General features: G+C 64.7%; 2 protein-coding genes across 6 annotated transcripts; both read right to left on the reverse strand.

Annotated features, from left to right (window-relative positions):
• Nucleotides 1-207: 207 nt before the first annotated feature.
• On the reverse strand, nucleotides 208-9,910 carry GFOD2 (Gfo/Idh/MocA-like oxidoreductase domain containing 2). 3 transcript variants are annotated; one of them, XM_064160629.1, is made up of 5 exons: nucleotides 9,810-9,910; nucleotides 8,666-8,855; nucleotides 7,407-7,472; nucleotides 6,960-7,303; nucleotides 208-1,524 (listed from the first exon to the last, which is right to left on the reverse strand). In XM_064160629.1, exons 4-5 carry the CDS (start codon nucleotides 7,210-7,212, stop codon nucleotides 626-628), a joined length of 1,152 nt encoding a protein of 383 aa, XP_064016699.1. In that variant the 5' UTR covers nucleotides 7,213-7,303; nucleotides 7,407-7,472; nucleotides 8,666-8,855; nucleotides 9,810-9,910; the 3' UTR covers nucleotides 208-625. The 3 variants fall into 3 exon arrangements, with proteins under 3 accessions (XP_064016699.1, XP_064016700.1, XP_064016702.1); XM_064160630.1 differs by lacking the exon at nucleotides 7,407-7,472; XM_064160632.1 differs by lacking the exons at nucleotides 7,407-7,472; nucleotides 8,666-8,855.
• Nucleotides 9,911-18,858: 8,948 nt separating this feature from the next.
• TPPP3 (tubulin polymerization promoting protein family member 3) lies at nucleotides 18,859-22,468 on the reverse strand. 3 transcript variants are annotated; one of them, XM_064160635.1, is made up of 4 exons: nucleotides 22,312-22,468; nucleotides 21,184-21,375; nucleotides 20,037-20,190; nucleotides 18,859-19,771 (listed from the first exon to the last, which is right to left on the reverse strand). In XM_064160635.1, exons 2-4 carry the CDS (start codon nucleotides 21,369-21,371, stop codon nucleotides 19,583-19,585), a joined length of 531 nt encoding a protein of 176 aa, XP_064016705.1. In that variant the 5' UTR covers nucleotides 21,372-21,375; nucleotides 22,312-22,468; the 3' UTR covers nucleotides 18,859-19,582. The 3 variants fall into 3 exon arrangements, with proteins under 3 accessions (XP_064016705.1, XP_064016704.1, XP_064016703.1); XM_064160634.1 differs by having other exon boundaries at nucleotides 21,184-21,452; nucleotides 22,312-22,467; XM_064160633.1 differs by lacking the exon at nucleotides 22,312-22,468 and having other exon boundaries at nucleotides 21,184-21,674.
• Nucleotides 22,469-23,649: the final 1,181 nt, after the last annotated feature.

The raw sequence follows: 23,649 nt of genomic DNA on the forward strand, positions 1-23,649 counted from the left end.
TCCTCCTCAGCCCTGTCCTCCCCCTCAGCTCCTCCTCAGCCCTGTCCCCTCCCCCAGCTCCTCCTCAGCCCTGTCCCCTCTCCCTGCTCCTCCTCAGCCCTGTCCCCTCCCCCAGCTCCTCCTCAGCCCTGTCCCCTCTCCCAGGTCCTCCTCAGCCCTGTCCTCCCCCTCAGGTCCTCCTCAGCCCTGTCCCCTCTCCCTGCTCCTCCTCAGCCCTGTCCTCTCCCCCAGCTCCTCCTCAGCCCTGTCCTCTCCCTGCTCCTCCTCAGCCCTGTCCCCTCCCTCAGCTCCTCCTCAGGCCTGTCCCCCCTCGCTGAGCTCTCCCAGAAAACTTTCCATGCCGAGCAGCAGGTCTGAAGCAGGTCTCCAAGAGAGGCCCTCCGAGGAGGCCATTCCCTGCCGCTGCCCTGCCTGCTCTGCTGCCTGCCTGCTCGGAGCAGTGCCCTGTGCAGCAGGGCTGGGCTCCCACTCCCCGCGGCAAGCACAAGGGGCAGGTTTCCCTAGCAGTCCCTAGCAGTCCCAAGACGCAGAACTCAGCGCTGCAGACCCTCTCCAGCAGTTCCTTCCAGAGCAAGAGAGGCTCTGCCCCGCACGCCGCAGCGCAGGCGGCTCGGGGCGGGCAGGCTCAGAGGCTGTTCCTCTGCAGCGCCTCGCACAGGCTCTGGCTGGCGTCCGGCTCCTCGCTCATCACCTGCACGGCCTCCCACTCCCCCGACCTGCTGGACTTCTTGATGGCCTCCACCACGCTCTGCATGTAGAGGCCGTCCTCGAAGGAGGCGGCCATGGCCAGCGGGGCGCGGTCCCAGGCGCGGCGGTCGCCCTGCCGCTGGAACGCCTGCCGCAGGGCGCGCACCATGTAGGCCATGCCCTTCAGGTAGGGCAGGGGGATGTCCTGGAAGGCCTTCTCCAGCAGCCCCTGGCCCAGGCTCAGGGGGTCGGCGAAGAGCAGCTCCTCCTGCGGCGCGGAGTTCTTCTGCCCATAGAGGTCGGCGCCGCGGGCCACCAGGCGCCCGTCGGAGCCCACCACCATCACGTCGTGCACGAAGGAGCCGGGCATGTTGAAGTTGAGGGTGACGGTGCAGCACACCCCCCCGCCCATCAGCATCTGGAAGAAGCAGAAGTCGTCGCCGGTGACGTGGCGGATGCCGCCGATGGCCGCGTTCTGCTTGACGAAGGTCTTGAGCAGGCCGTGGACCTTCTGCGCCCTGCCGCCCACCAGGTGGCTGAGCAGGTCGATGATGTAGGTGCCGACGGTGTGCAGCCCCCCGCCGCCCATCAGCTCGTCGCAGCTCCAGCTGTAGGCGCTGCCGAGCAGGCTGGCGCCGCAGACGCGGGCGTCGCACACCAGCACCGCGCCCACGTAGCCGGCGGCGATCAGCTGGCGCATGCGGGCGAAGGCGGGCAGGAACCGCAGCGCATTGCCCACCACGCTCAGCAGCTGCGGGTAGTACCTGGCGGCCGTCACCATGCGGAAGGCGTCCAGCGAGCTGGCGGCTTTCTCGCAGATCACGTTCTTGCCGATGCCTGCGGCACAGGGAGGGAGAGCAATGCGGCGCCCCGGGACCGCCCGCACCCGCCCGGCGCCTCCAGCACCGCAGCAAGAGCTGCTTTGAGCGGAAGGCACCCAGAGCCCCGGCACAGGCTGCCCAGGGAGGTGCTGGAGTCTCCTTCCCCGGAGGGCTTTCAAACCCACCTGGGTGTGTCCCTGCCCTGAGTGCCCTGCTGGAGCAGGGGCTTTGGACTGGATGCCCTCCAGAGGTCCCCCCCAGCCTCTACCCTTCCACGGTTCTACTCTCTATGATTTCCCCAGAGAGGTTATGGAGTCTCCTGCTCTGGAGAGCTTTCAAGCACACCTGGAGGTGTCCCTGCTCTGGGTGCCCTGGTGCAACAGGGAGGCTGGACTGGATGCCCCCTGGCTGCAGAGGACGCCCTTGGAGGGTGCCCTCCAGCCCGGTGCCAGCTGTGAGGCTGTGATTTCACCTCCTGCTTGCCCAGGGTTTGCAGTGCCCTGCACCTCTCTACAGCCCCAGTGGGAAGCACCACGTTCCAAAGCAGCTCCAGCAAGGTTGTTCCTCCTGCTTCAAGAGCAGGAAAATCGCCTTTGGCACATCACAAAGCAGCACCAGACCCTTTCTGCTGCCTTCCACCAGCAACACGCTGTGGTCTGCAGGCAAGCAGGGGCTCAGCCAATCTGTGTGGCAAAGAGCTCTTAAATGCCATGGCCAACCAGTGTAAAGCAAGTGCCAGAGTCCTCCGTGGGCACCCCACAAAGCACCCCTGTGATGGCAGGACTCAGCACCACTACCTTCAGCATCCTCAGCAAATCTTCCTCCCAGGCCCTCTCCTGTTCTGCTCCCCTGAGCCTTACTCACAAACACCTCATGCTTTGCATTCCACTCCAGCTCCTAACTCTGCTCTCTGCTCACCCTAATGCATTTTAACTGCTCTCAGCCTAGGCAAGAGAAGGGCCAGGGAGACCTTAGAGCAGCCTTGCAGGAGAGCTAGAAAGGGACTCTGACCAAGGCATGTAGTGACAGGATGAGAGGAAATGGCTTCCAGCTGGCATAGGTTGGATTTAGATCAGACACTGAGAGGAAATTAAGCTGGTGAGGAACTGGCACAGGTTGCCCAGGGAGGTTGTGGAGTCTCCTCCTGTGGAGGCAGAGAAACCAAAGCCTGCGCAGCACCAAAGCTGACATGGGCAGTGCAAGGCAGGCAGGAGAACCTCCAAACCCAGCTGCATGCTGAGGGAAACAGGTCTGCTGGGACCTCCTCTCCCACAGTGATCAATGTGCTAAGCCAGCACAGAGCTCTCTCTTGAAGTGCCAGGATGACAGACAATGGCTTGGAGCTGGGAGAGGGGAGAGGAGAGTGGAGAGGAGGGAGGAATTGTTGGCAGTGAGGGTGACTGGCACAGGCTGCCCAGGGAGGTTGTGGAGCACAGAAGCACAGAATGGGATCTTTGATCTTCTGTGCTCCACAGCCTCCCTGGAGGGGTTCAAGGCCAGGTTGGATGAGGCCTTGAGCACCCTGGGCTGGTGGGAGGGTGACCTCATGAGCTTTGAGGTCCCTTCCAACCTAACCCAGTCTGGGATCCTGTGACCTGTGGGACAGGAACTATGACACAGCTCTGTGAAATGAATGCTGTCCTTCTGAGATGAAAAGCAGCACAAATGTTAGGCCAGGTCCTTGCTTTGCCTGCTGTGGAGATAAACCAGATGATGACAGTGATCTTAATTCCAATTATCTTCTGGCCTTCCATCTGCTCTGTCTGCTTCATGACCTCCATTCAGGCAAGACCCATGCCAGAGTTGTGCCTGTGCTCACCTGTCAGGAGGTTTTACTGCCTGGGAAAAGTGAGCCTTGGCTCCTCTGCCAGGGCTGCAAAGGTGGGCACAGGCTTAGCTAGAAAAAAGGAAGAGCTACAGAAGTGCAGCCCAACCAACCCCACCAAAGCAACCACCTCAGACCCACTGAGTCACAGAACAGGCTGGAAGGGATCTCAAGGTTCATCCAGCTCCAATCCCCTGCCACAGGCAGGAACACCTCTCACTAGAACAGGTTGCTCAAGGCCTCATCCAAGCTGGCACTGAACACCTCCAGGGAGGTCGTGGAGCACAGAAGCACAGAATGGGATCAAAGATCACATCAAAGATCCCATTCTGTGCTCCACAACCTCCCTGGGCAGCCTGTGCCAGCATCTCACCAGAGAAGAACTACTGAGAGGAACTAAGAACTAAAGAACTACTGGAGAGGACTACAAAGGCCATTAGGAGGCAGACAGAAGCATGTCTGAGGACAGGCTGAGCCTTAGGGCTGAGAGTCTGCAGAAGAGCAGCCCCAGAGGGTAGATGAGCAGTGCTCAACAGGGGCTAAAGCACCTGTGAGGGGCAAGAGGATGGGGACAGACTCTGCTCAGCAGTGCCTGGTGACAACACAAGGGGCAATGGGCACAAACTGGCACTCAGGAGGTTCAATCTGAGCAGGAGGAGAAAGCTGTTTGGTGTGAGGCTGCTGGAGGCCTGCAGCAGGCTGCCCAGAGGGGCTGTGGAGTCTACTGTGAAGAGCTTCCAACCCTAGTCCAGGCTGCTGGAGGCCTCAAGACCTTCACTGGGCCCTGAGAGAGGCTCAGAGGCAGTGCAGGGCCCTACAGGCAGCTGAGCTTGGTTTGCTCTCCAGAGGCTCCACAGCAGCAGCCCTGCACAGGCAGCTGAGCAGAGAGCAGCTGAGAGCCTCCTGTCAGCCTCCAACTCCTTGCTGCCACCCAGCAACTGCCTCGGGCCAGCAGCTGTCTGCTCTGCAGTGCCAAGCTGCTGAGACTGCACACAAGAGCTGCTTGGGCTTCAGGGAGTCTTCTCCAACAGCTGCAGCAGAGGCAGAGCACAAAACCCAGGGCAGAGCCCATCCACTGCTACCCATTCTCATTCAACCCTGGCTGAGCTGAGCTTCTGCTTCTGAGAGAGTGGCTCAGGCTGGCAAAGCACCTCAGAGATCTACTGCAGCCCCCTGCCTTGGGCAGGGGCACTTCCCACCAGCACAGGCTGCTCAAGGCCTCATCCAAGCTGGCACTGAACACCTCCAGGAAGGTTGTGGAGCACAGAAGGGGATCAAAGATCACATCAAAGATCCCATTCTGTGCTTCTGTGCTCCACACCTCCCTGGGCAATCAGTGCCAGTCTCTGCCCACCCTCACTGCCTTCCTTCCTCCTCTCCACTCTCACTCTTCACTCTCCCCTCTCCCAGCTCAAAGCCAATGTCCCTCCTCCTGGCACTGCCAGCCCTTGTCCAAAGTCCCTCCCCAGCTCTCCTTCAGCCCCTTCAGCTATTAGAAGGCTGCACTGAGGTCTCCCTGGAGCCCTCTCCTCTCCAGGCTCAACAGCCCCAACTCTGTCAGCCTGTGCCCACAGTAGAGCCTCTCCAGCCTCTGAGCATCTTCTTTTTGATCCCCCAGAGCCATGAGCAGCAGTGAAACACTCACTGCCTAGCAAGGCTTTTAAAGACCTCTCAGCATGTTTCAGGAGGTGAATTCTAACCAGAGTGAGGACATTCAAACATCAGAAGACCCAAAACTGTTGGCAGAAGAAGGCCAATTCCCAAAGGAATTCCTCTCTGCAGCTCTCAGAAGCACTGCAAATGTTTGTGCAGGGAGTTGCTTACTGCCAGAAGAAATGAGAGAGCAGAGAGGCTCAGAACAACAAAGCAGCCTGGCTGCCGTGCTTGGAGACCCTACCAGGCCCAAAATGAACTCCTGTGGATCTCACAGCATGCTGGGGGCTGGAGGGGCTTCTGCAGGTCAGCAAGTCCAACCCCCCTGCCAAGGCAGGGCCACCTAGGGGGGGGTCAGGCAGGAAGACGTCCAGGCAGGGCTGGAAGCTCTCCTGAGGTGCAGGCTCCAGCACCTCTCTGGGCAGCCTGCTCCAGGGCTCCAGCACCCTTCGATTCCAGAAGTTTCTCCTCCTGCTCAAATGAACTCCTGACAGTTCAGTTTGTGCCTGCCACTGGGCACCACTGAACGAAGCCTGGTCCTGCCCTCCTGATACCCACCCTGAAGCACTGATGAGATGCCCCCCTCAGCTCTCCACACTGAAGCCCCAAGTCCCTCAGCCTCTCCTCACCACAGAGCTGCTGCAGTGCCCTCAGCAGCTCTGTGGACACAGCAAAAATACCTCACTTGCTATTTAGAGAGCTACAAACTCAAGCCCAGCCCTGGGAGAGAGGACACTGACACTGGACAGTCAAGAAGTGCCAGGCTGCCCGGGCACTTGGCTCCAACTTCCCTGCCCAACCAGCCCATGCTTGTCCTCCCTTCTCTCCCAGACACCTTCACCCAGCTCATCCTGCTGGATTCCTTCTGCTGTGCCCAACAGCTCCTCCCCCCCTAGCATCTGCTCTCCTGGGTCAGGTGGAAGGATCCCTGCAGCCAGCCTGCACCCAGCACTGCAGCAGCCTACTGCAGACATGGATGGTCCCAGAAAGCTTCAAGCCCTGGGTCACTGCTTGTGACCCTCAGCATCTGCAGAGAACGTAGGTCCTAACTCACAAGATTCAGCTCAGCAAGGATACTTCTGTCCAAGGCCTTGAATTTCTACCCCTTCAGCCCCCCTGAAACAGCTCATTTGTTTAGTGAGGCCACAGCTGGAGCATTCTGTCCACTTCTGGGCTCCTCAGTTCGAGAGAGACAAAGAATCAGAGAATGGTTTAGGCAGGAAAGGACCTCAAGGATCATCCAGTTCCAACCCCCTGCCACAGGTTGCTCAAGGACTCATCCAGCCTGGCCTTGAACACCTCCAGGGAGGTTGTAGAGCACAGAAGCTCCACAGCCTCCCTGGGCAGCCTGTGCCAGTGTCTCACCAGAGAGAACTACTGAGAGGAACTAAGAACTACTGGAGAGGACTACAAAGGCCATAAGGAGGCAGACAGAAGCATGTCTGAGGAAAGGCTGAGCCCTGGGGCTGAGAGCCTGCAGAAGAGCAGCCCCAGAGGGCAGATGAGCAGTGCTCAGCAAGAGCTGAAGGAGCTGTGGGGGGCAAGAGGTTGAGGAGAGGCTGCTCAGGAGTGCCTGGTGACAACACAACGGGCAGTGGGCACAAACTGGCATTCAGGGTGTTTCATCTGAGCAGGAGGAGAAAGCTGTTTGGTGTGAGGCTGCTGGAGGCCTGCAGCAGGTTGTGGAGTCTTCCTCTCTGCAGAGCTCCCAACCCTCCCTGGGCACTGTGCTGCTGGGCAAGCTGCTGTGGGTGCCCAGCTGCAGCAAGGGGTTGGAGTGGCTGATCTGCAGAGGTCTCCTCCAACCCCACCATGCTGGGGCTGGGATCTCCTGCCCATCAGCTCAGTCTGGGACGCCAGGAGGTGTCTCCCCCAGCTGGTTCCAGACTCCACAGCACGCCGCAGGTTCACCTTTCTCACCCCAACCCCCCCTCTTGCCTCCGGCTGCCACGGGGCCGAGGCGAGGCAGGTACCTAGAGCCTTGGTGGCGATCTGGCGCGTCAGGGGCGGAGGGATGCTGATGCAGACCAGATCCACGTCCTGGTGCAGCAGGAGGTCGTCGCTGCGGCTGGTGTAGAAGGAGATGTCCATTTCCTCCGCCAGCTGCTTGGCTTCCTCCTCCGTCTTCCCCCAGAGTGCCTCAACCGAGAAGCCTTCTGCCCTGAGCAGGGGCACCAGTACCCGGGCGGTGCTGCCAGTCCCAAAGACCCCCACCCCGGGGAGCATCTTCCTGCTGCATCCGCTCCAGCGTCAGGCTCTGCGGGCGGGGCTGGCACGCAGCGCCTGGCTCCTCAGCCGGCCGTGCCGCGGGCAGCTCCTAGGGCACGGGAAGCCAGAGGTCAGTGCCCGCCACAGCCACACCTGCCAGCACAGCCCAGCCCAGCCAGCCCGGGCACCACCCTGCTCTGCCAGGACCTCACCTGCAGTGCTGCGCCCAGCGCTGGAGCCCTCGGGAAGGGAAGGACACGGAGCCGATGGAGCCGGTCCTGAGGAGGGCACGAAAGCGATCAGAGCCTTGGAGCAGCTCTGCTATGGGGACAGGCTGAGGGAGCTGGGGGGAAGGGTCAGCCTGGGGAGGAGGAGGCTCCGCGGGGACCTAACAGCAGCCTGCCAGTGCCTGAAGGGGGCTGCAGGAAGGCCACAGAGCTGTTTACAAAGGCCCAGGGGCAATGGCTTCAGGCCCGAGAAGGGCAGAGGTTGGATGTTAGGAACAAGTTCTTTACTCTGAGGTGGGTGGAGCACTGGCACAGGTTGCCCAGGGAGGTGGTTGAGGCCCCTTCCCTGCAGACATTTGAGGTGAGGCCTGACAGGGCCCTGGGTGACCTGGGCTGGTGAGGATGTCCCTGCTGCCTGCAGGGGGGCTGGACTAGATGACTTCTAGAGGTCCCTTCTGGCCCGGACCATTCTATGACTCCATCAGACAGCTGGCTGAGGGTACCAAGCTGGCAGCAGTGGCTGATGGCCCCTCAGGCTGTGCTGCCACCCAGTCAGACCTGGCCAGGCTGGAGAGCTCAGCAGAGGGAGCCTCAGGAAGTTCAACCAGGGCAGGTGCAGGGCCCCACCCCTGAGGAGGAACAACCTCCTGCAGCAGGGCAGGTACAGGGGAAGCTGCTGCAGGGCAGCTCCACAGAGGAGGAGCTGGGAGTGCTGGTTAGGAATGAGCTCTCCATGGGACAGCAACGTGCCCAGCTATGTGCTCTGGTGGCCAAGAAGGCCAAGGGTACACTTGGGTGCACTGAGTGGGTCCAGCAAGTGCAGGGAGGTTCTCCTCCCACTCTACCCTGCCCTAATTAGACCACAGCTGGAGTACTGTGTCCAGTTCCAGAGGAACTGCTGGAGAGAGCTGAGCAGAGGCTGTGAGGATGCTGAAGGGCCTGGAGCACCTCTGCTGTGGAGAACGGCTGAGAGCCCTGGGGCTGGGCAGTGTGGAGAGGAGAAGGCTGAGAGGGGACCTGAGCAGTGTCTGTGCACACCTGCAGGGTGGCTGTCAGGAGGATGCAGCCAGGCCCTCTGCAGTCACACCAGTAACAGGATGAGGGGCAAGGGGCACAAACTCGATCACAGCAAAGCCCATCTCAGCACGAGACAAAACTTGTTTGGTGTGAGGGTGCTGAAGGCCTGGAGCAGGCTGCCCAGACAGGCTGTGGAGTCTCCTGCTCTAGAGACATTCAGAACCCACCTGGATGTGGCCTGTGTGGCCTGCCCTAGGTGACCCTGCTCTGGCAAGCAGATGGACTCGATGATCTTTCGAGGTCCCTTCCAAGCTCTGTGACTGCATGAAGCACCCTGGAGCACCCTGAGCAGCTGGAGGTCACCTCAGAGGTGCAGTCAGCCTTCTGCTGCCACCCAGCCTCCTGGCACAGCTCCACCTGGAGGGGTAAGGGTTCACAGGGTTCACCCGTCAGGCCCAAGGGACTGATAACCTCCTCTGCTAGAGGTGCTCTCACCGCGGTGCCAGCAGGCTGTGCGATAAGCCAAGAGCCCCAAGCCTCCAGCAGCAAGCACCACACCTCCAGAGGCGGCAGGCACAGGGCTCTGCCCTCCCTGGTCCGGATCTGCAGCAGCCAAGGCCCCGCTCCTGGCACGCTGCTGCCCGTGGATACTGCCAGCGGGCAAAGGCAGCTCCAGAGCCGTGCCAGGGGCAAGAGCTGCTGCGGAAGCAGGGAAACCAACCTGGCCCCAGGCCACCGCCGCCCTGCGGGGCTCGGCAGGGCTGTGCCGCACCGGGGACTGCTCTGGCACAGCCACGGGCCGGGGCTGCGGGGCTCGGCAGGGCTGTGCCGCACCGGGGACTGCTCTGGCACAGCCACGGGCCGGGGCTGCGGGGCTCGGCAGGGCTGTGCCGCACCGGGGACTGCTCTGGCACAGCCACGGGCCGGGGCTGCGGGGCTCGGCAGGGCTGTGCCGCACCGGGGACTGCTCTGGCACAGCCACGGGCCGGGGCTGCGGGGCTCGGCAGGGCTGTGCCGCACCGGGGACTGCTCTGGCACAGCCACGGGCCGGGGCTGCGGGGCTCGGGCGTGACGGACACCCAGCGGCCCGGCCCGGGCCCACCCGCACCACACTGCACCTCCCGGGGCCGGACTGGGCAGGCCCTCGCCCCACTTCCACCCTCCGGGGCTGCACCGGGCAGCACCCCCGCCACGCTACCTCGCCTCGGCGGCGCGGGCAGACCTCCCCCCCCATCTGAGCAGCAAGGACCCCTATGGCCCCAGTGCCGCTGAGACCCCCCCGCGGCCCGCCCGGCCCAGCGCCCCCGGACAGGCCATCGCCGCCAAGCGGCCCCAAGCCGGGTTCCGGAGACCACCCCAAGCCGCCCGTACCTGCCGCCGAAGGGCGGAGGGGGCTGCCGCCGCCGCCCCGCCTGGCCTGGCTCCCCGCGCATCCTGCCCCCGGGCGCGCCCCGCGCAGGCGCCGCAGCCGCGCCGCGAGGCCCCGCCCACCCGCAGAACGGCCAATCCCGCGGCCAGACGGCGCCAGGAGGCGGGGCTGCAGCCGACGGACAGCGCCGGCAGCCAATTGGAGGGTGGGGCGGGGCGGCGCTTCCGCGCCTCCTTCCTCGCTCCGCCAGGGCGGTTCCCGGCGGGGCTGCTGTGGTGTCCCCTCCGGTCCTGCACCGGGCTGCCCGCCGCGTCCGCCTCTGCCCCGCACCGGTCCTGCACCGGGCTGCCCGCCGCGTCCGCCTCTGCCCCGCACCGGTCCTGCACCGGGCTGCCCGCCGCGTCCGCCTCTGCCCCGCACCGCCGAGCCCCGCACCCGTCCTGCACCGGGCTGCCCGCCGCGTCTGCCTCTGCCCCGCACTGGTCCTGCACCGGGCTGCCCGCCGCGTCCGCCTCTGCCCCGCACCGCCGAGCCCCCACCCCGCACTCCCGCCGCGGCCACACCAGTGGCAGGCCTCCCCAGGCGGCCCAGGGCTTCCCTGCGGCTCCGGTCCAGCGTGGAGTCCGCCAGCGCCCAAGAGCCGTTCCCGCTCCTGCCGGTGACAGGCTGGTACCGGCCCGGCCCGGCTCAGCGAGGGCTCTGGTGGGATGTCCTCAACTGGGGGCTCAGATCAATGTGGTTCGAGCTCCACCAGCCCCTCCTCCGTCCCGGGAAGAGGCCAGTGACACCCCCCGGGGCACCTCCCTGTGTCCCGCTGCGCAGGGAGCATCCTCGGTACAGGCAGGCTGAGGCCAGGATTCTGCTTGGCAACCAAAGGTGAACTCCTGGGGAGGGCTGAGGAGCAGAGCAGCCGCCAAGAGCCAGCCCTTCCCGCACTGCTCCTGGCCCGGCGCAGCACGGGCAGCTCCCGGCTCGCTCCGCCGGCTGCGCAGGGCTGCGCAAGGCGAGAGGGGAGCGCTCGGTGGCCTCGGGGTCCCTTTCGGCGCTGAGAGCTCACCCCCACGGCCGGGACCCGCCTCTGACAGGCACTCGCAGGCTGCTTTGGGTGGGAAGAGACCTGCCGGGGTCTGCAAAGGGCCCTCCTGAGGGCAGGGCTTCGCTAGGGAGTGGGTTGGGTGGGGAGGGTCCTGCCAGGGTCACCCAGCCCAAAGGGCCCTCCTGAGGGCAGGGCTCCGCTGGGGCTGCTGCCAGCGTCCCTGGCAGGCTGCGCTCAGAGGCTGCTGCTGGGCACTGAGGGCAGGGAATCATTGTCACATCATGGCATGGGTTGGGTGGGGAGGGTCCTGCTAGGGACCCTGCACTCAGCCAGGGCAGGCTGCTCGCAGCCACAACCAACCTCATGGTGCCAGCCAGGGGGCAGCTCCCACCTCTCTGGGCAGCCTGGGCCAGGCTCTCTCCACCCTCGGTGCCAAACATTTCTCCCTCCTCTCTCAAGCTCTCTCATTTCAAACCACCCCCCCTTGGCCTGGCACCACAGGACCTGCTCCAGAGGCTGCCCCCAGCTCTCCTGGAGTCCCTCCCAGCACTGCAAGGCCACCAGAAGGTGTCCCTGGAGCCTTCTGCTCTGCAGGCTGCACCTCCCCAACTCTGCCAGCCTGGCTCACAGCAGAGCCCTGCCAGCCCTGCCGTGTGCAGGGGCAGTGCAGGCAGCATGCAGGGCAGCACTGCAGGTGCTGCAGGCCAACAGGCGGTGTGCAGGGGCAGAACAGGCAGTGTGCAGGGGCAGCACTGCAGGTGCTGCAGGCGAAGAGGGAGTGTGCAGGGGCAGCACTGCAGGTGCTGCAGGCCAACAGACAGCGTGCAGGGGCAGTGCAGGCAGTGTGCAGGGGCAGCACTGTAGGTGCTGCAGGCCAACAGGTAGCATGCAGGGGCAGTGCAGGCAGCGTGCAGGGGCAGCACTGCAGGTGCTGCAGGCCAACAGGCAGCGTGCAGGGGCAGTGCAGGCAGTGTGCAGGGGCAGCACTGCAGGTGCTGCAGGCCAACAGGTAGCATGCAGGGGCAGTGCAGGCAGTGTGCAGGGGCAGCACTGCAGGTGCTGCAGGCCAACAGGCAGTGTGCAGAGGCAGAACAGGCAGTGTGCAGGGGCAGCACTGCAGCAGCTGCAGGCCAACAGGCAGCGTGCAGGGGCAGAACAGGCAGTGTGCAGGGGCAGCACTGCAGGTGCTGCAGGCCAACAGGCAGCGTGTAGGGGCAGTGCAGGCAGTGTGCAGGGGCAGCACTGCAGGTGCTGCAGGCCAATAGGCAGCGTGCAGGGGCAGTGCAGGCAGTGTGCAGGGGCAGCACTGCAGGTGCTGCAGGCCAACAGGCAGCGTGCAGGGGCAGTGCAGGCAGCGTGCAGGGGCAGCACTGCAGGTGCTGCAGGGAAGTGTTCGGCTCCACAGCTAAAATCTGCTCCCGGTGAGGTGTCAGAAGGAGCAGGGAAGGACACTCCCGCAGTACCCTTTGTGCTGACACTCCTTTGTTGAGCCCAGCTCAGCTCCTGCCGACCTGCCCCCCACTGCCTTCCTCTGCCGTGGGTTTTCCTGCTTCTTTGGGCTCTTTTCTCCTTTTCCCTCTTTTCTTTCAGGAATGCTTTGGAAATGCCTTTTAATTGTTCTCCAGAAGTGTGCCTCAAAGCAGCACTTCAGAGCAGTGGCACAAAGTGTCCCCACTGTATGGACTCATTGTCACCTCCAGCTCCTGCTGAGGGCTCAGCTAGCAGCGTGGGGTAGGCTGCCAGGGGCTGGCCAGGCACTGGCAGATTCCTTTCTGCTGGCATCTGTGGCCAGTGGGGCTCTGGGGCTTCTTTTCTTCCCTCTCATCTCCTCACCAATGCATTCTCGGAGGGAAGGGCTGGAGGAGAGGCAGCTGCCAGCTTCCAGGTGGCAGAGAGGGACCTGGGGGGGAACAGGTTGGCAGCTGAATGTGAGCCAGCAGTGTGCCCAGAGAAGTTCTGGAGTCTGGATGTGTTCCTGGCCAGTGCCAGGACTTTTAACCAGTCCCAGTGCCAGGTTCTGCACTTTGGCCACAGCAGCCCCAAGCAGCAGTGCAGGCTGGGGCCAGAGGGGCTGACAGCAGGCAGGCAGAGAGGGCCCTGGGGATGCTGTGAGAGAGCAGCTGCAGAGGAGGCAGCAGTGTGCCCAGGTGGGCAGCAGAGCCAGTGGCATCCTGGGCTGGCTGAGGAGCAGTGTGGGCAGCAGGAGAAGGGAGGTTCTTGTGCCCCTGTGCCCAGCCCTGCTCAGGCCAGCCCTGGAGTGCTGTGTCCAGCTGTGGGCTCCTGAATTGCAGAGAGCTGCTGAGGTGCTGGAAGGTGCTGAGAGAAGGGCAGCAAGGCTGGGGAGGGGCCTGGAGCACAGCCCTGTGAGGAGAGGCTGAGGGAGCTGGGGGGGTGCAGGCTGCAGCAGAGGAGCCTCAGGGCAGAGCTGATTGCTGCCTGCAGCTGCCTGCAGGGAGGCTGTAGCCAGGTGGGGTTGGGCTCTGGTGCCAGGCAGGCAGCAGCAGCAGAAGGGGCCCCAGGCTGAAGCTGTGGCAGGGCAGGTGTGGGCTGGCTGTGAGGAGGAAGCTCCTGGCAGAGAGAGTGATTGGCACTGGCATGGGCTGCCCAGGGAGGTGGTGGAGTGGCCGTGCCTGGGGCTAAGAGGAGGCTGCATGAGGCACTTGGTGCCAGGGCTTGGTTAGTTAGGAGGTGCTGAGTGCTAGGTTGGACTGGATGAGCTCAAGGCTCTTCCCCAGCCTGGCCCATGCTGTGCTTCTGTGATTCAGTGAGATGGAGCAGGCTGCTCCAGGGACTGCAGCTGAAGAAAGCACACAGGGCAGAGCAGGGGGGTCCTGCAGAGCCAGCTGGGCAGCATCTCAGTGGTGGCTGGGGAGCTTGAGAAGGCTCACAGGGAGTGCTGCAGTGCAGCTGCACACCTCGTGCCAGCAGCAGCTCTGCCACTTCTGCCTGTGCTGGGTGCCTTGGTTCACTGCTCAGCAAGATCAAGGATGCTGTGAGGTGGTAAGGAATCATCATGGGATTCACAGCTGATCTGGAAGGGACTCTCCAAGGTCACCTTGTCCAACCCCCTGCAGGCAGCAGGGACAGCTCCAGCCAGAGCAGGCTGCACAGGGACACAGCCAGGCTGAGCCTGGAGGTCTCCATCGACAGAGCCTCGAGCACCTCCCTGGGCAGCCTGTGCCAGGCTCTCCCCACCCTCCCGGGGCACAACTCCCTCCTGATGCCCAACCTAACTCTGCCCTGCTCCACTGCCAAACCGTTGCCCTCAGCCTGTCCCCACAGCCCCTTCTGAGCAGGATGGGCTCCAGGGCTGCAGGAGGACCAAAGGAAACTCCTAAAAAACTTAGGCTGGACAGGGCATGGAGGGCACCCTGAGTCAGTCTGCAAACATCAGGCTGAGTGGCAGTGTGGGTCTGCTGCAGGGCAGAGAGGCTGTGCAGAGGGCTCTGCCCAGGCTGCACCCATGGCTGAGGCCAATGGGATGAGGTTCAACAAGGCCCAGGGCTGGGTCCTGCACCTGGGGCACAGCAACCCCAGGAAGGCTCCAGGCTGGGGCAGAGAGGCTGGCAAGTGCCCAGCAGAAAAGGCAGCCCTGGGGGTGCTGGGTGGCAGCAGCTGAAGAGGAGCCAGGGGGTGCCCAGGTGGGCATTCAGGGCAGCAGCAGCCTGGGCTGGATCAGCAGTGGTGTGGGCAGCAGGAGCAGGGCAGGGATTGTGCCCCTGGGCTGGCACTGCTGAGGGCACAGCTTGAACCCTGGGTGCAGTTTTGGGACTCTCACTCCCAGAGGGGCATTGAGCAGCTGAGCAGGTCCAGAGAAGGACAAAGATGGGGAAGGGTCTGGAGCAGAGGGCTGGGGAGGGGCAGCTGAGGGAGCTGGGGGTGTGCAGTGTGGGGCAGAGGAGGCTGAGGCAGAGCTCATTGCTCTGTGCAGCTCCCTGAGAGGAGGCTGCAGCCAGCTGGGGCTGGGCTCTGCCCCCTGGGAACAAGTGCCAGGATGAGAGGAAATGTCCTCAGGTTGCCCCAGGGAAGCTTTGGGTTGGCCATCAGTAGAAACTTCTTCCCTGAAAGGGTTCTCCAAGCCTGGCAGAGGCTGCCCAGGGAGGTGGCTGAGTGCCCAGCCCTGGAGGTGTTCTGTGAGGCAGAGCTGTGGTGCTGAGGCTTGGCACCAGGCTCGTGGAGTTAGGTAAAGTTGGGCTCGATGCTCCTGAAGGTCTCTCCCAGCCAGCCCAAGCCTGTGCCCCAGGACCCTCAGTGCTCTGTCCAAGCTCCAGCAGTGTTGTCTGGGGGGGGGGCTCTGACCCTTTGCTGCCTCTGCTGCACGAAGGAGGTGTGGACACCCCAGGGCGAGGCTCCTGCCCGCGGGGCTGCCACCCACAGCCCCCCCTGGGCAGGTGTGGAGGCCTGGGGAAGGAAGATCATTTTGGGAGGAGGTGGGGGGGGGCAGGGCCTCTGGGGCTCATCCCCTGCTGCCCATGGCTCTGCTCAGGAGCTGCTGGTGGGGCAAAGGCAGCTCCAGAGGGCAGCTGTGGGTGCTGGTGCCCTCGTACTGGGAAACCAAGGCTGGGCAGGGCCTTCTGCCCGCTTTTGAGCTTGCCTGTGGTAAGAGCAGCAGCTGTGGCACCCTGTGCCCAGTGGCACAGCCGTGGGGTTCCTGAGCTGCAGTGGATCCTCCTCCAGCTTCTCACCCCAGCCCTGCCTCTGAGGCTGGGGGCTCAGCAGCTTGGCTGCTGAACACTGCTGGCTTGTGAGCCTGCCAGGAGGGTGGAGGGGTCCTCAGCTGGGGTCACCTCTCTCAGCCCCTCCAGAAGCCAGGGGAGCTGAGCTGCTGCTGCTCAGCTGCTGGAGCAGTCAGGGCAGGGACTGGAGAACCTCCTCTGCACACCCAGCTCAGCCATCAGCTGGCCACGTCCTGCTCTGAGTCCCGAGCAGAAGCAGCTTCTCAGCAGCCTGTGGAGCCATGGCAGAGGTCACACAGTGGCAAACCACCCATCCTGAACGTGCTCCTTGCCCACTCCAGCCCCTTCAGGTCCTCTGCTGCTTGCTCCACCACAGGACTTCCTTCTCCACTCTTCTCCTTGTTCCCAAGGGTGCAGCTGCAGCTGTGCCTGCGTGGGGGCACGGCTGGCTGCTGAGGCTCTCGATGGCCAGGCAGCTGGCATCGTCTGGGCTGCTATCTTGGCGCTGGCAAGGGGCAGCTGAGGGAGCTGGGGGTGTGCAGTGTGGAGCAGAGGAGGCTGAGGCAGAGCTCATTGCTCTGTGCAGCTCCCTGAGAGGAGGCTGCAGCCAGCTGGGGCTGGGCTCTGCTGCCTGGGCTCAGAGGGCAGGAGGAGGAGCTGTGCAGCTCGGCTAATTGAATTCCCTCTCCAATGGCTCTGAGTCACTGTTCCAGCAGGGTGCTGCCAGCCTGCGGCTGCCAATGGAGCCTCCCTGCTCCCTTCGTGGTCAGACCAGGATCTCAGGGCATGGACAGCACCTCTGAGCCCTGGGTTCAGATCTGTAGCGCTGAGAAGGTGCCTGAGCCCCGGGGACAGGAGCTGAATCTCGGCTGCAGGTGACTGGCAGCCCAGGCTGTGTGCTTTGGAAGAGTTTGGCCGCCAGGCCAGCAGTGAGATGGAAAAGTACTGAGGGAGGCAGCGCAGGTAGAGCTCTGTGCAGGAGCTGTTCAGCCTGGCCCGGGGCCGAGGAGCTGCTCTGGACCAGCCTAGCACCCTCCATGGAGAGATGCTCCCTGAGGGAGCAGGGGCTGGGAGCAGAAGCAGCTCTGAGCTCTTCCTGCTGGACCTACACAGAGGCAGAAAGGGCTGATTGGTATCCACAGAGCTTGCTGGGCTGCTTGGAATCCACTGCCTCACTCTTCTGGGGATGAAGCCAGGTCCTTGAGGAACAGTGATCACCCTCACCAGTACCTCTGGTCCTCTCAGAGGAGCCAAAGCACAGAATCTCAGCACCCAGCAGGGTGGGCTTGGAAGGGACCACCTGAGCTCACCCACTCCAAGCCCCTGCTCCAGCAGGGCACCCACAGCAGCCTGCCCAGCAGCACAGTGCCCAGGGGGGTTGGAAGCTCTGCAAAGCAGGAGCCCCCACAGCCTCTCTGGGCATCCTGCTCCAGGCCTCCAGCAGCCTCGCACCAAACAGCTTTCTCCTGCTCAGAGGGAACCTCCTGGGTGCCAGTTTGTGCCCACTGCCCCTTGCCCTGGCCCTAGGCACCACTGACAAGAGTCTGGCCCCAGCCTCCTGTCCTGCACAGGTGCTTTAGCTCTTGCTGAGCACTGCTCAGCTGCCCTCTGGGGCTGCTCTGCTGCAGGCTCTCAGCCCCAGGGCTCTCAGCCTTTGCTCCTCAGAGCTGCTCCAGGCCCCTCAGCAGCTCTGCAGCCTGCCCTGGACTCACTCCAGCACTTCTCTGCCTCTCTGCAACTGGGGAACCAGAACTGGACCCAGGACTCCAGCTGTGATCTCACCATGGCACTATGGAAGGATAGCAGAACCTCCCTGACCTGCTGAATGCACCCCAGCACCCCGTTTGCCTTCTTGGCCACAGGGGCACACTGCTGGCTCGAGGGCAATTCATTGCCCCCCCAACACTCCCAGGTCCCTCTCTGTGGAGCTGGCTCCCAGCAGGACCCCCTCCCCAGGGGCAGGACCCTGCACTTGGCCTGGCTGCACTTCACAAGCTCCCTAAATCTCTTGTCCCAGGCACACAGCTTCCTCTGGAGTGAAGCAGGCAGCAAAGCAGTGCCCGGGGCAGGTCCTGCCCGCCGGCTCCTGCGCTGCCAGGGAGCTACAGGCTGGCTGCTGAGCGTCTGTCTGCAGCTGTCGTGGAGCCAGCCTGGGAGCAGAGGCTCGGCCAGAGCAGACCCCTCAGTGCAGGGGAAGTGGCTGGGAGCCCTCCTGTTTGGGTCAGGTCGCTCGGCCCCGCAGGCAGCAGTTCTGCAGCTCACATCTCCAGGGCTCTTCTCCGCGTCCCTGCCCGATGTGGCCAGCTGATGGTAGGGCTCGGCCGAGCTGAGTGCAGAGGAGGTTCTCCAGGCCCTTCCCCGACTGCTCCAGCAGCTGAGCAGCAGCAGCAACTCAGCTCCCCTGGCTTCTGGAGGGACCCCTCAATGTCCTTCCGGGAGCGAGGGCCCCAAAACTGCACACAGCACTCAAGCTGTGGCCTCCCCAGTACCCAGTCCAGGGGCACAATCCCTGCCCTGCTCCTGCTGCCCACAGCATTGCTGATCCAGCCTGGGCTGCTGGTGCCCTTCCTGCCCACCTGGGCACCCCCTGACTCATATTCAAACAGCTGTTTAGGACAGAGCCAGCCACAGACTGCCTCTGACCTTCTCCAGGGAGGACAAACACCCCTCTCTCCCCCCAGCTCTCACCCCCAGCCTGCCATTGGTGCACACTGGCAGAGCCTCACTTGGCTTGAGGGGAAGGCAGCCCAGAAGAACACAACCCCCTCCTTAGCCCAGGCTTTAAAAAGCAGGTGGCTGGGGCACAGGAGGTGCCGCTCTGTGCGTGGGCAGGGAGTGAGCCTGCCGAAGCCATTTGTGTGCCCCAGCACATCCCTCGTGGCACAGGCAGTGCCAGTGCTGCTGCTGAGGCAGCTGGAAAGAAGCCATGCGGGTGGCCGAGGGAGCCCAGCTCCGGCGCAGGACGCGGAGGATGTGACTGTTGAGGCGCGGGCCCGGGGCGCAGGAGGCTGGGTGCAGGCTGAGGGCAGCCACCCCAGCCCCGAGCCGCTGTCCAGCCCTGGAGACCAGCCTGTTCCCAGGGCTGGTTACCAGGAGCTGGAGTGTTTGGTTGCAAACAGAGCGGGAGCGGGAGCCAGGCGCCCGTGTTTGTGTGGCTGCGGTTGCTCAGGCAACTCGGGGCCAGCCAGGAGCTGCCAAAAGCGCCCGCGGCCGGGGCCGAGCCCACGGCCTGGCTGTCCCGCGGTGGCACGGCCGGACCAGCCTCCCACCGCCCCCTAAAAAGCGGGGGTCTCGCTGCTGCGCCCCGCGGAAGACAACCAGAGCGGGGGGCGGGGGGGGTTCAGTGCGGACAGGGCTTTATTGCGGAGCCGGGGGACAGCGCAGGGCTGCGGCATCCTGGGGCTGGGGCTTAGCTCGGAGTCTTCTGCCCGTGGCCAGGCAGCAGCGAGCTCCACCGGGGCGCAGCCCAGGGTCGGGAGCATCCCAGCAGCACTGAGCTCTGCCGGGACGCAGCCCAGCAGCTGCGGCACTAACAGCACCCCAGGATCGGAGTCCCCTTGAGTGCTGAGCAAGCGGCAAAGCCAGGCAGCCCTGATGCGAGGGCAGGAGGGGCGGAGGTGGCTGTGATGTGACCGGTGCGAGGTCAAGGCAGGTCCCAGGGAGGCGTGCAGGGAAGCCAGGCTGCAGTCTCCAGTGGGACTGGCAGGGAGGGTGCCCCAAAAGCTGGAGCTGAGGTAGGGCAGTTCCGGGTGCCAGCGGGGCAGGGGTGCCCTGAGGAGCAGTGCTGTTAGTGTGGTGGGGAGCCGGGGGGTGACAGCACAGAGGGGCGAGGAAGGGGTGACAGCACGAGAGGAGGGACACACAGACGTAACGCTGGGGCAGGGCACGGTGCCCGGCGCCTTCCCCGGGGCACATTGGCGCTGGGCAGCAGACATCCCGCCAGCTCCGGGCTGGCCCCAGCGCAGCCTCCCGGGCCCCAGGGCACGTCCCGAGGCTGCCGTGTGCGCCGGCCCCACGGGCAGCACGCAGGGGCCGGGGCGGTGGGCGCCGCGGGCACCCGGCCCTACTTCTTCACTTTGGCGTCGTAGGTGCCCGCGTTCTTGTAGGCACTGACGTAGCCGCTGGTGTCCACGATGTTCTCCCGGCCGCTCTTGCCCTTGCCCTTGCCGCTCTCATCGAAGCGCTCCTTGTGTGACCCTGTGTACTTGGAGGTGTCCGTCAGCCTCTCCACCGCCCCCACCGTCTTGGCTTTCTGCCGCGGGCAGAGGGCACACCGGCGTCAAGAACCTGCCCACCCCTCCGTGCCCTGCTCCACCTCCCCGCACCCCCAGAACACCTCGCTCTGCTTCCTGTGCCCACCACAGCTCTGCAGCCCCCAGACCCTCCGACCCATGCGGGGCCATGGGTCCTCCCCAAGGCCTTTGCACCGCGGGTAGAGCTCCACCTCCCCACCCCTCCCCGTCCCGACCCTCCGCCCTGTTCCCGATGGCTGAGCAGCTTCGCTCCTCTCCACTCACCGTGACGCCCACGTTAATGGGCTCCTTCCCTGCCACCAGCTGGCAGATGGCTTCGTAGGCTTCCTCTTTGCTCTTGTCCTTAAACCTCTTGGGAGCCAGCTCCTCCAGAGCCTTCTTGAACTCCTCGTAGTTGATGACCCGAGCTGTCTTCCCTCTGCAGGGACCAAGGGCAGCTGCCATCCGCATGCCTGCAGGCTGCGCCCTCAGGCGAGGCTGCAGCAGGGCGAGCTGCAGCAGGGCGAGCTGCAGCAGGGAGACCCTGGCTCGGTCCTGTACCAGCCTCGGGCCTCTCACCCAGCCCCAAAGCGCAGCTATGGTCAGAGCAAACCTGGCTGAAGGGGCCGGGCTGGGCACAGCTACTGCCGAGCTCCGGGAGCTGCTTTTCAGCCACGTTGTTGATGAAGGCTAAGTGCCAAAAGTGTCACCTCCGCGTGGAAGTGCCTCGGGGCTCGGGCACTGGTGGGAAGAGGGGCACACATCCACTCCCATCTCTCCCTGCCTGCCTGAGATGCCCTCTCTCCCCGGGTGGGCATCAGCCTTTCTCTGCTCACATTGGGAAGGACGTGGACAGAGCAGCTCCCTCTCAAGTACCCAGTCCTCATCTCCAGGTCAATCCACCTTCCTCGAGGGGAAAGCCTCCTGGTGCTCAGCCCCTCCTGGACTCAGCAGCAAGAGAGGGAACAGATGGACAGGGAGCAGGGTCTCAGGGACCCAGATTGGGGTTGATTTCATTTCCACAGGGGCCGCCCCTGTGACCTCCAAGGACCAGAGTCCTCCTCACGTTCAGTTGTGAGCTGGCCAGGCCCGGGGGTGGGCTGTGCCACACCCCTCAGCACCCTCCTCTGCTCCCTGCAGCACCTTCCTGCTCGGTGCCCACCTGGCAGAAGCAGCCAGGCCCACCCCGACGCCAGGGTGCGGGAGCAGGGGCACAACCTCTGCACCAATCCCTGGGCCTCCCACCCCCAGGCCTGGGTTTGTTTATCACTGTCGGCTCCGGCAGATCAGTGACACAGCCCCCGAGGGCACAACGCCGCAGGGCAGCAGCTGCCCCCCGCAGCCTTCCAGATGGGAACTGCCACCCGTCCGCAGGGACCGCTGCTGCCGCGCCACCGGGGCACGCCCGCCCCCGCAGCGCCCGGACACTTACTTCACCTTGGAGAAGACAATGTCCACGTCGGTGCTGGTGACGCTCTTGCCGTCGGTGACTTTGCAGTCCTTGCAGAGCTTGGCCCAGTTCTTGCCGTTCATCTCCTGTCCTGTGGCCTTGGTGTCGCCGTAGATGGCGAACTTGCGGAAGCTCTCCTCCAGGGAAGCCATCTCAGCGCTCCCGGCCATGGGGCTGCGGGCACGGGGGGCACACGGTGCTGCCACTGCCCAGCACGGGGCAGAGCTTGGGCTCAGCTCTGCTCGCAGGACCTCGAGGTGGGGAGGAGGAAGGGGGATGGTGAAGGCAAGAGGGATAGCAAGAGTGGGGCGTTGGCAGAGCTGGCGAGCACGGGGTGAGGGCCAAGCCCCGAGGCGAAGAGCCAGGAGGTGCTGGGGGGGACGGGTGGAGGCTGCCGGTGCAGAGCCGCAGCAGCGAGGCTGCCAGCTGCAGGGCCGGAGGGGTGAGCGCATCAGCCTGGTCCCTCGGGAGCGCCGTGGGAATGACGCAGCGCCCCTGCACCCCCGCCCGCCGCCAGCCTCGCCTCGCCCCTGCCCACCGCCTCTGCCAGCCGCCTCCTTCCCCCTCTCCGTGGTGCTGGCAGCGCCCCGGCTCCGCCACCTGCTGCCCCCCGAGGCTGCGCCGAATATCCGGCACCCCCCGCCCTGCCGTCGCTGCGCCAGCCTCGCCCTGCCGGCTCCCCATCCTCTGCCATGTGCTGAGCACCCGCCGCGTCCTGCCCAGCACCGGGCACGGCGGCGCTCGCCGGTGGCTCAGCACCCCCAGCGCCACCCTCACCCAGAGCCCGCCCGGGGGGCACCGAAATGGCCTCTCCTGAGGCTGGTGGCAGCCCGAGAGCGGGCACGGAGGAGCAGCGCAGCTGCTGCCTGGCGACCTGCCCCAGGGAGCAGCGGCGGAGAGGGGGAGCCGCCGGTCCCCGCCCGTCCCCGCAGCGCAAAGCAGGCATCCGCCCGGGAGTCACCGCAGTGGCCGCCAGGGTAGAGGCGACCCCCGCCCGCCCCAACACAGCCGCGCTAGTGCCCCGCAGGGGTGCGGTGCCGGTGCCGGTGCCGGTGCTGGTGCCGGTGCCGGTGCCGGTGCCAGTGCCGCCGCGCTCGGTCAGTCACTCACCTCCCGGTGCCGATCTCTGGGGCGGGGGGCGCGGCCGCCGCCGCCTGTTTAAGGAGCCGCCATGGAGACGGGAGGGGCCGCAGGGCCGCACCCGCAGCAGGGCTCCGGGCCGCCCCCTCCCGCCTCCCCCGGGCCGGGCAGCGCCCGCTGGGCGGGGAGATGGGGCCCGGGCAGCCGGCCCGGACCTCCCGCGGGATGCCCTCCGACCCCCGCACCGCCCCTCCGCCTCCCCACCGGCGCCCTCCATCACACTCCAAACCCCTGCACCGCCCCGCAAGGGCTTTGCTGCAGCCCACAGGGCCTCTCCATCTGCCCACTAGGTTCCTCCCCCACCCCGTGAAGCTCATCCACCACCTTGCAAGGTCCATCCGCCCCCCCATGAGCCCCCCCCGTCAGTCCATAAGGTGCCTCCATCACCCCACGAGGAGTTTCCTGCACCCCACGAGGCCCCTCCACCACCCTGCCACGGCAAGCTCTCCCCTGTGCTCGGCAGCCCTGTCCCACACAAGCCATCACGCCAGGAACCAGCTCCTCTGTGGGCGACATAGGGGACCAAAGGGCACTGCTGAGGCTGGAGGATGACTGCCAACCACCCTGGCATGCCAAGCACTGCAGCAAGCCCTCTGCGAGGCCCAGTGTCACCCTGGGGCCAACCAGCTGCATGCCACCACTGCCCACTGTGGCGGGTGGCTGCCTTTGCCTGGAGCCCAACCACACGTGGGGCTCTGGGTGGGTACCCTGTGCTGAAGCAGCACCCAAATATTGTGGTTGCCATGGAGCCCTGACACAACCCACATCACTTACTCACGGCCCCACCTCAGCTCTTTGCCCAGGGCTCACTCCCACCTCAGCACATCCCTGGCACTCCCTGCTGCACAGCCAGCCCCAGGACCACCAGGATCCTGCTCGTCCTTGGGCCTCTCCTAAGATCCAACCCTGAGAATCACAGAATCATAGCACCAAGTAGGCTGGAAGAGAGCTCCAAGCTCACCAGCCCAACCTAGCACCCAGCCCTGCCCAACCAACCACACCATGGCACTCAGTGCCCAGCCAGCCTTGGCTTCAACACCTCCAGCCACGGCCACTCCACCACCTCCCTGGGCAGCCCATTCCAATGCCAATCACTCTCTGTACCAGGAGCTTCCTCCTAACAGCCAGCCCAGACCTGCCCTGCCACAGCTTCAGCCTGTGCCCCTTCTGCTGCTGCTGCCTGCCTGGCACCAGAGCCCAACCCCACCTGGCTACAGCCTCCCTGCAGGCAGCTGCAGGCAGCAATCAGCTCTGCCCTGAGGCTCCTCTGCTGCAGCCTGCACCCCCCCAGCTCCCTCAGCCTCTCCT

The sequence above is a fragment of the Pogoniulus pusillus genome, chromosome 20, assembly GCF_015220805.1.
Source record: "Pogoniulus pusillus isolate bPogPus1 chromosome 20, bPogPus1.pri, whole genome shotgun sequence".
Lineage (NCBI taxonomy): Eukaryota > Metazoa > Chordata > Aves > Piciformes > Lybiidae > Pogoniulus > Pogoniulus pusillus.

What these genes read in the sequence shown, in the direction of transcription:
- GFOD2 (XM_064160632.1), bottom strand. Translation starts at nt 7,212, where the DNA reads ATGCTCCCCGGGGTGGGGGTCTTTGGGACTGGCAGCACCGCCCGGGTA. An exon ending in GATCGCCACCAAGGCTCTAG is followed by an intron (nt 1,525 to 6,959) that starts GTACCTGCCTCG and finishes CCTGTGCCGCAG; the next exon opens with GCATCGGCAAGAACGTGATC.
- TPPP3 (XM_064160633.1), bottom strand. Translation starts at nt 21,653, where the DNA reads ATGCGCTCACCCCTCCGGCCCTGCAGCTGGCAGCCTCGCTGCTGCGGC. An exon ending in ATTGTCTTCTCCAAGGTGAA is followed by an intron (nt 20,191 to 21,183) that starts GTAAGTGTCCGG and finishes TGGTCCCTGCAG; the next exon opens with AGGGAAGACAGCTCGGGTCA. An exon ending in CCATTAACGTGGGCGTCACG is followed by an intron (nt 19,772 to 20,036) that starts GTGAGTGGAGAG and finishes TGCCCGCGGCAG; the next exon opens with AAAGCCAAGACGGTGGGGGC.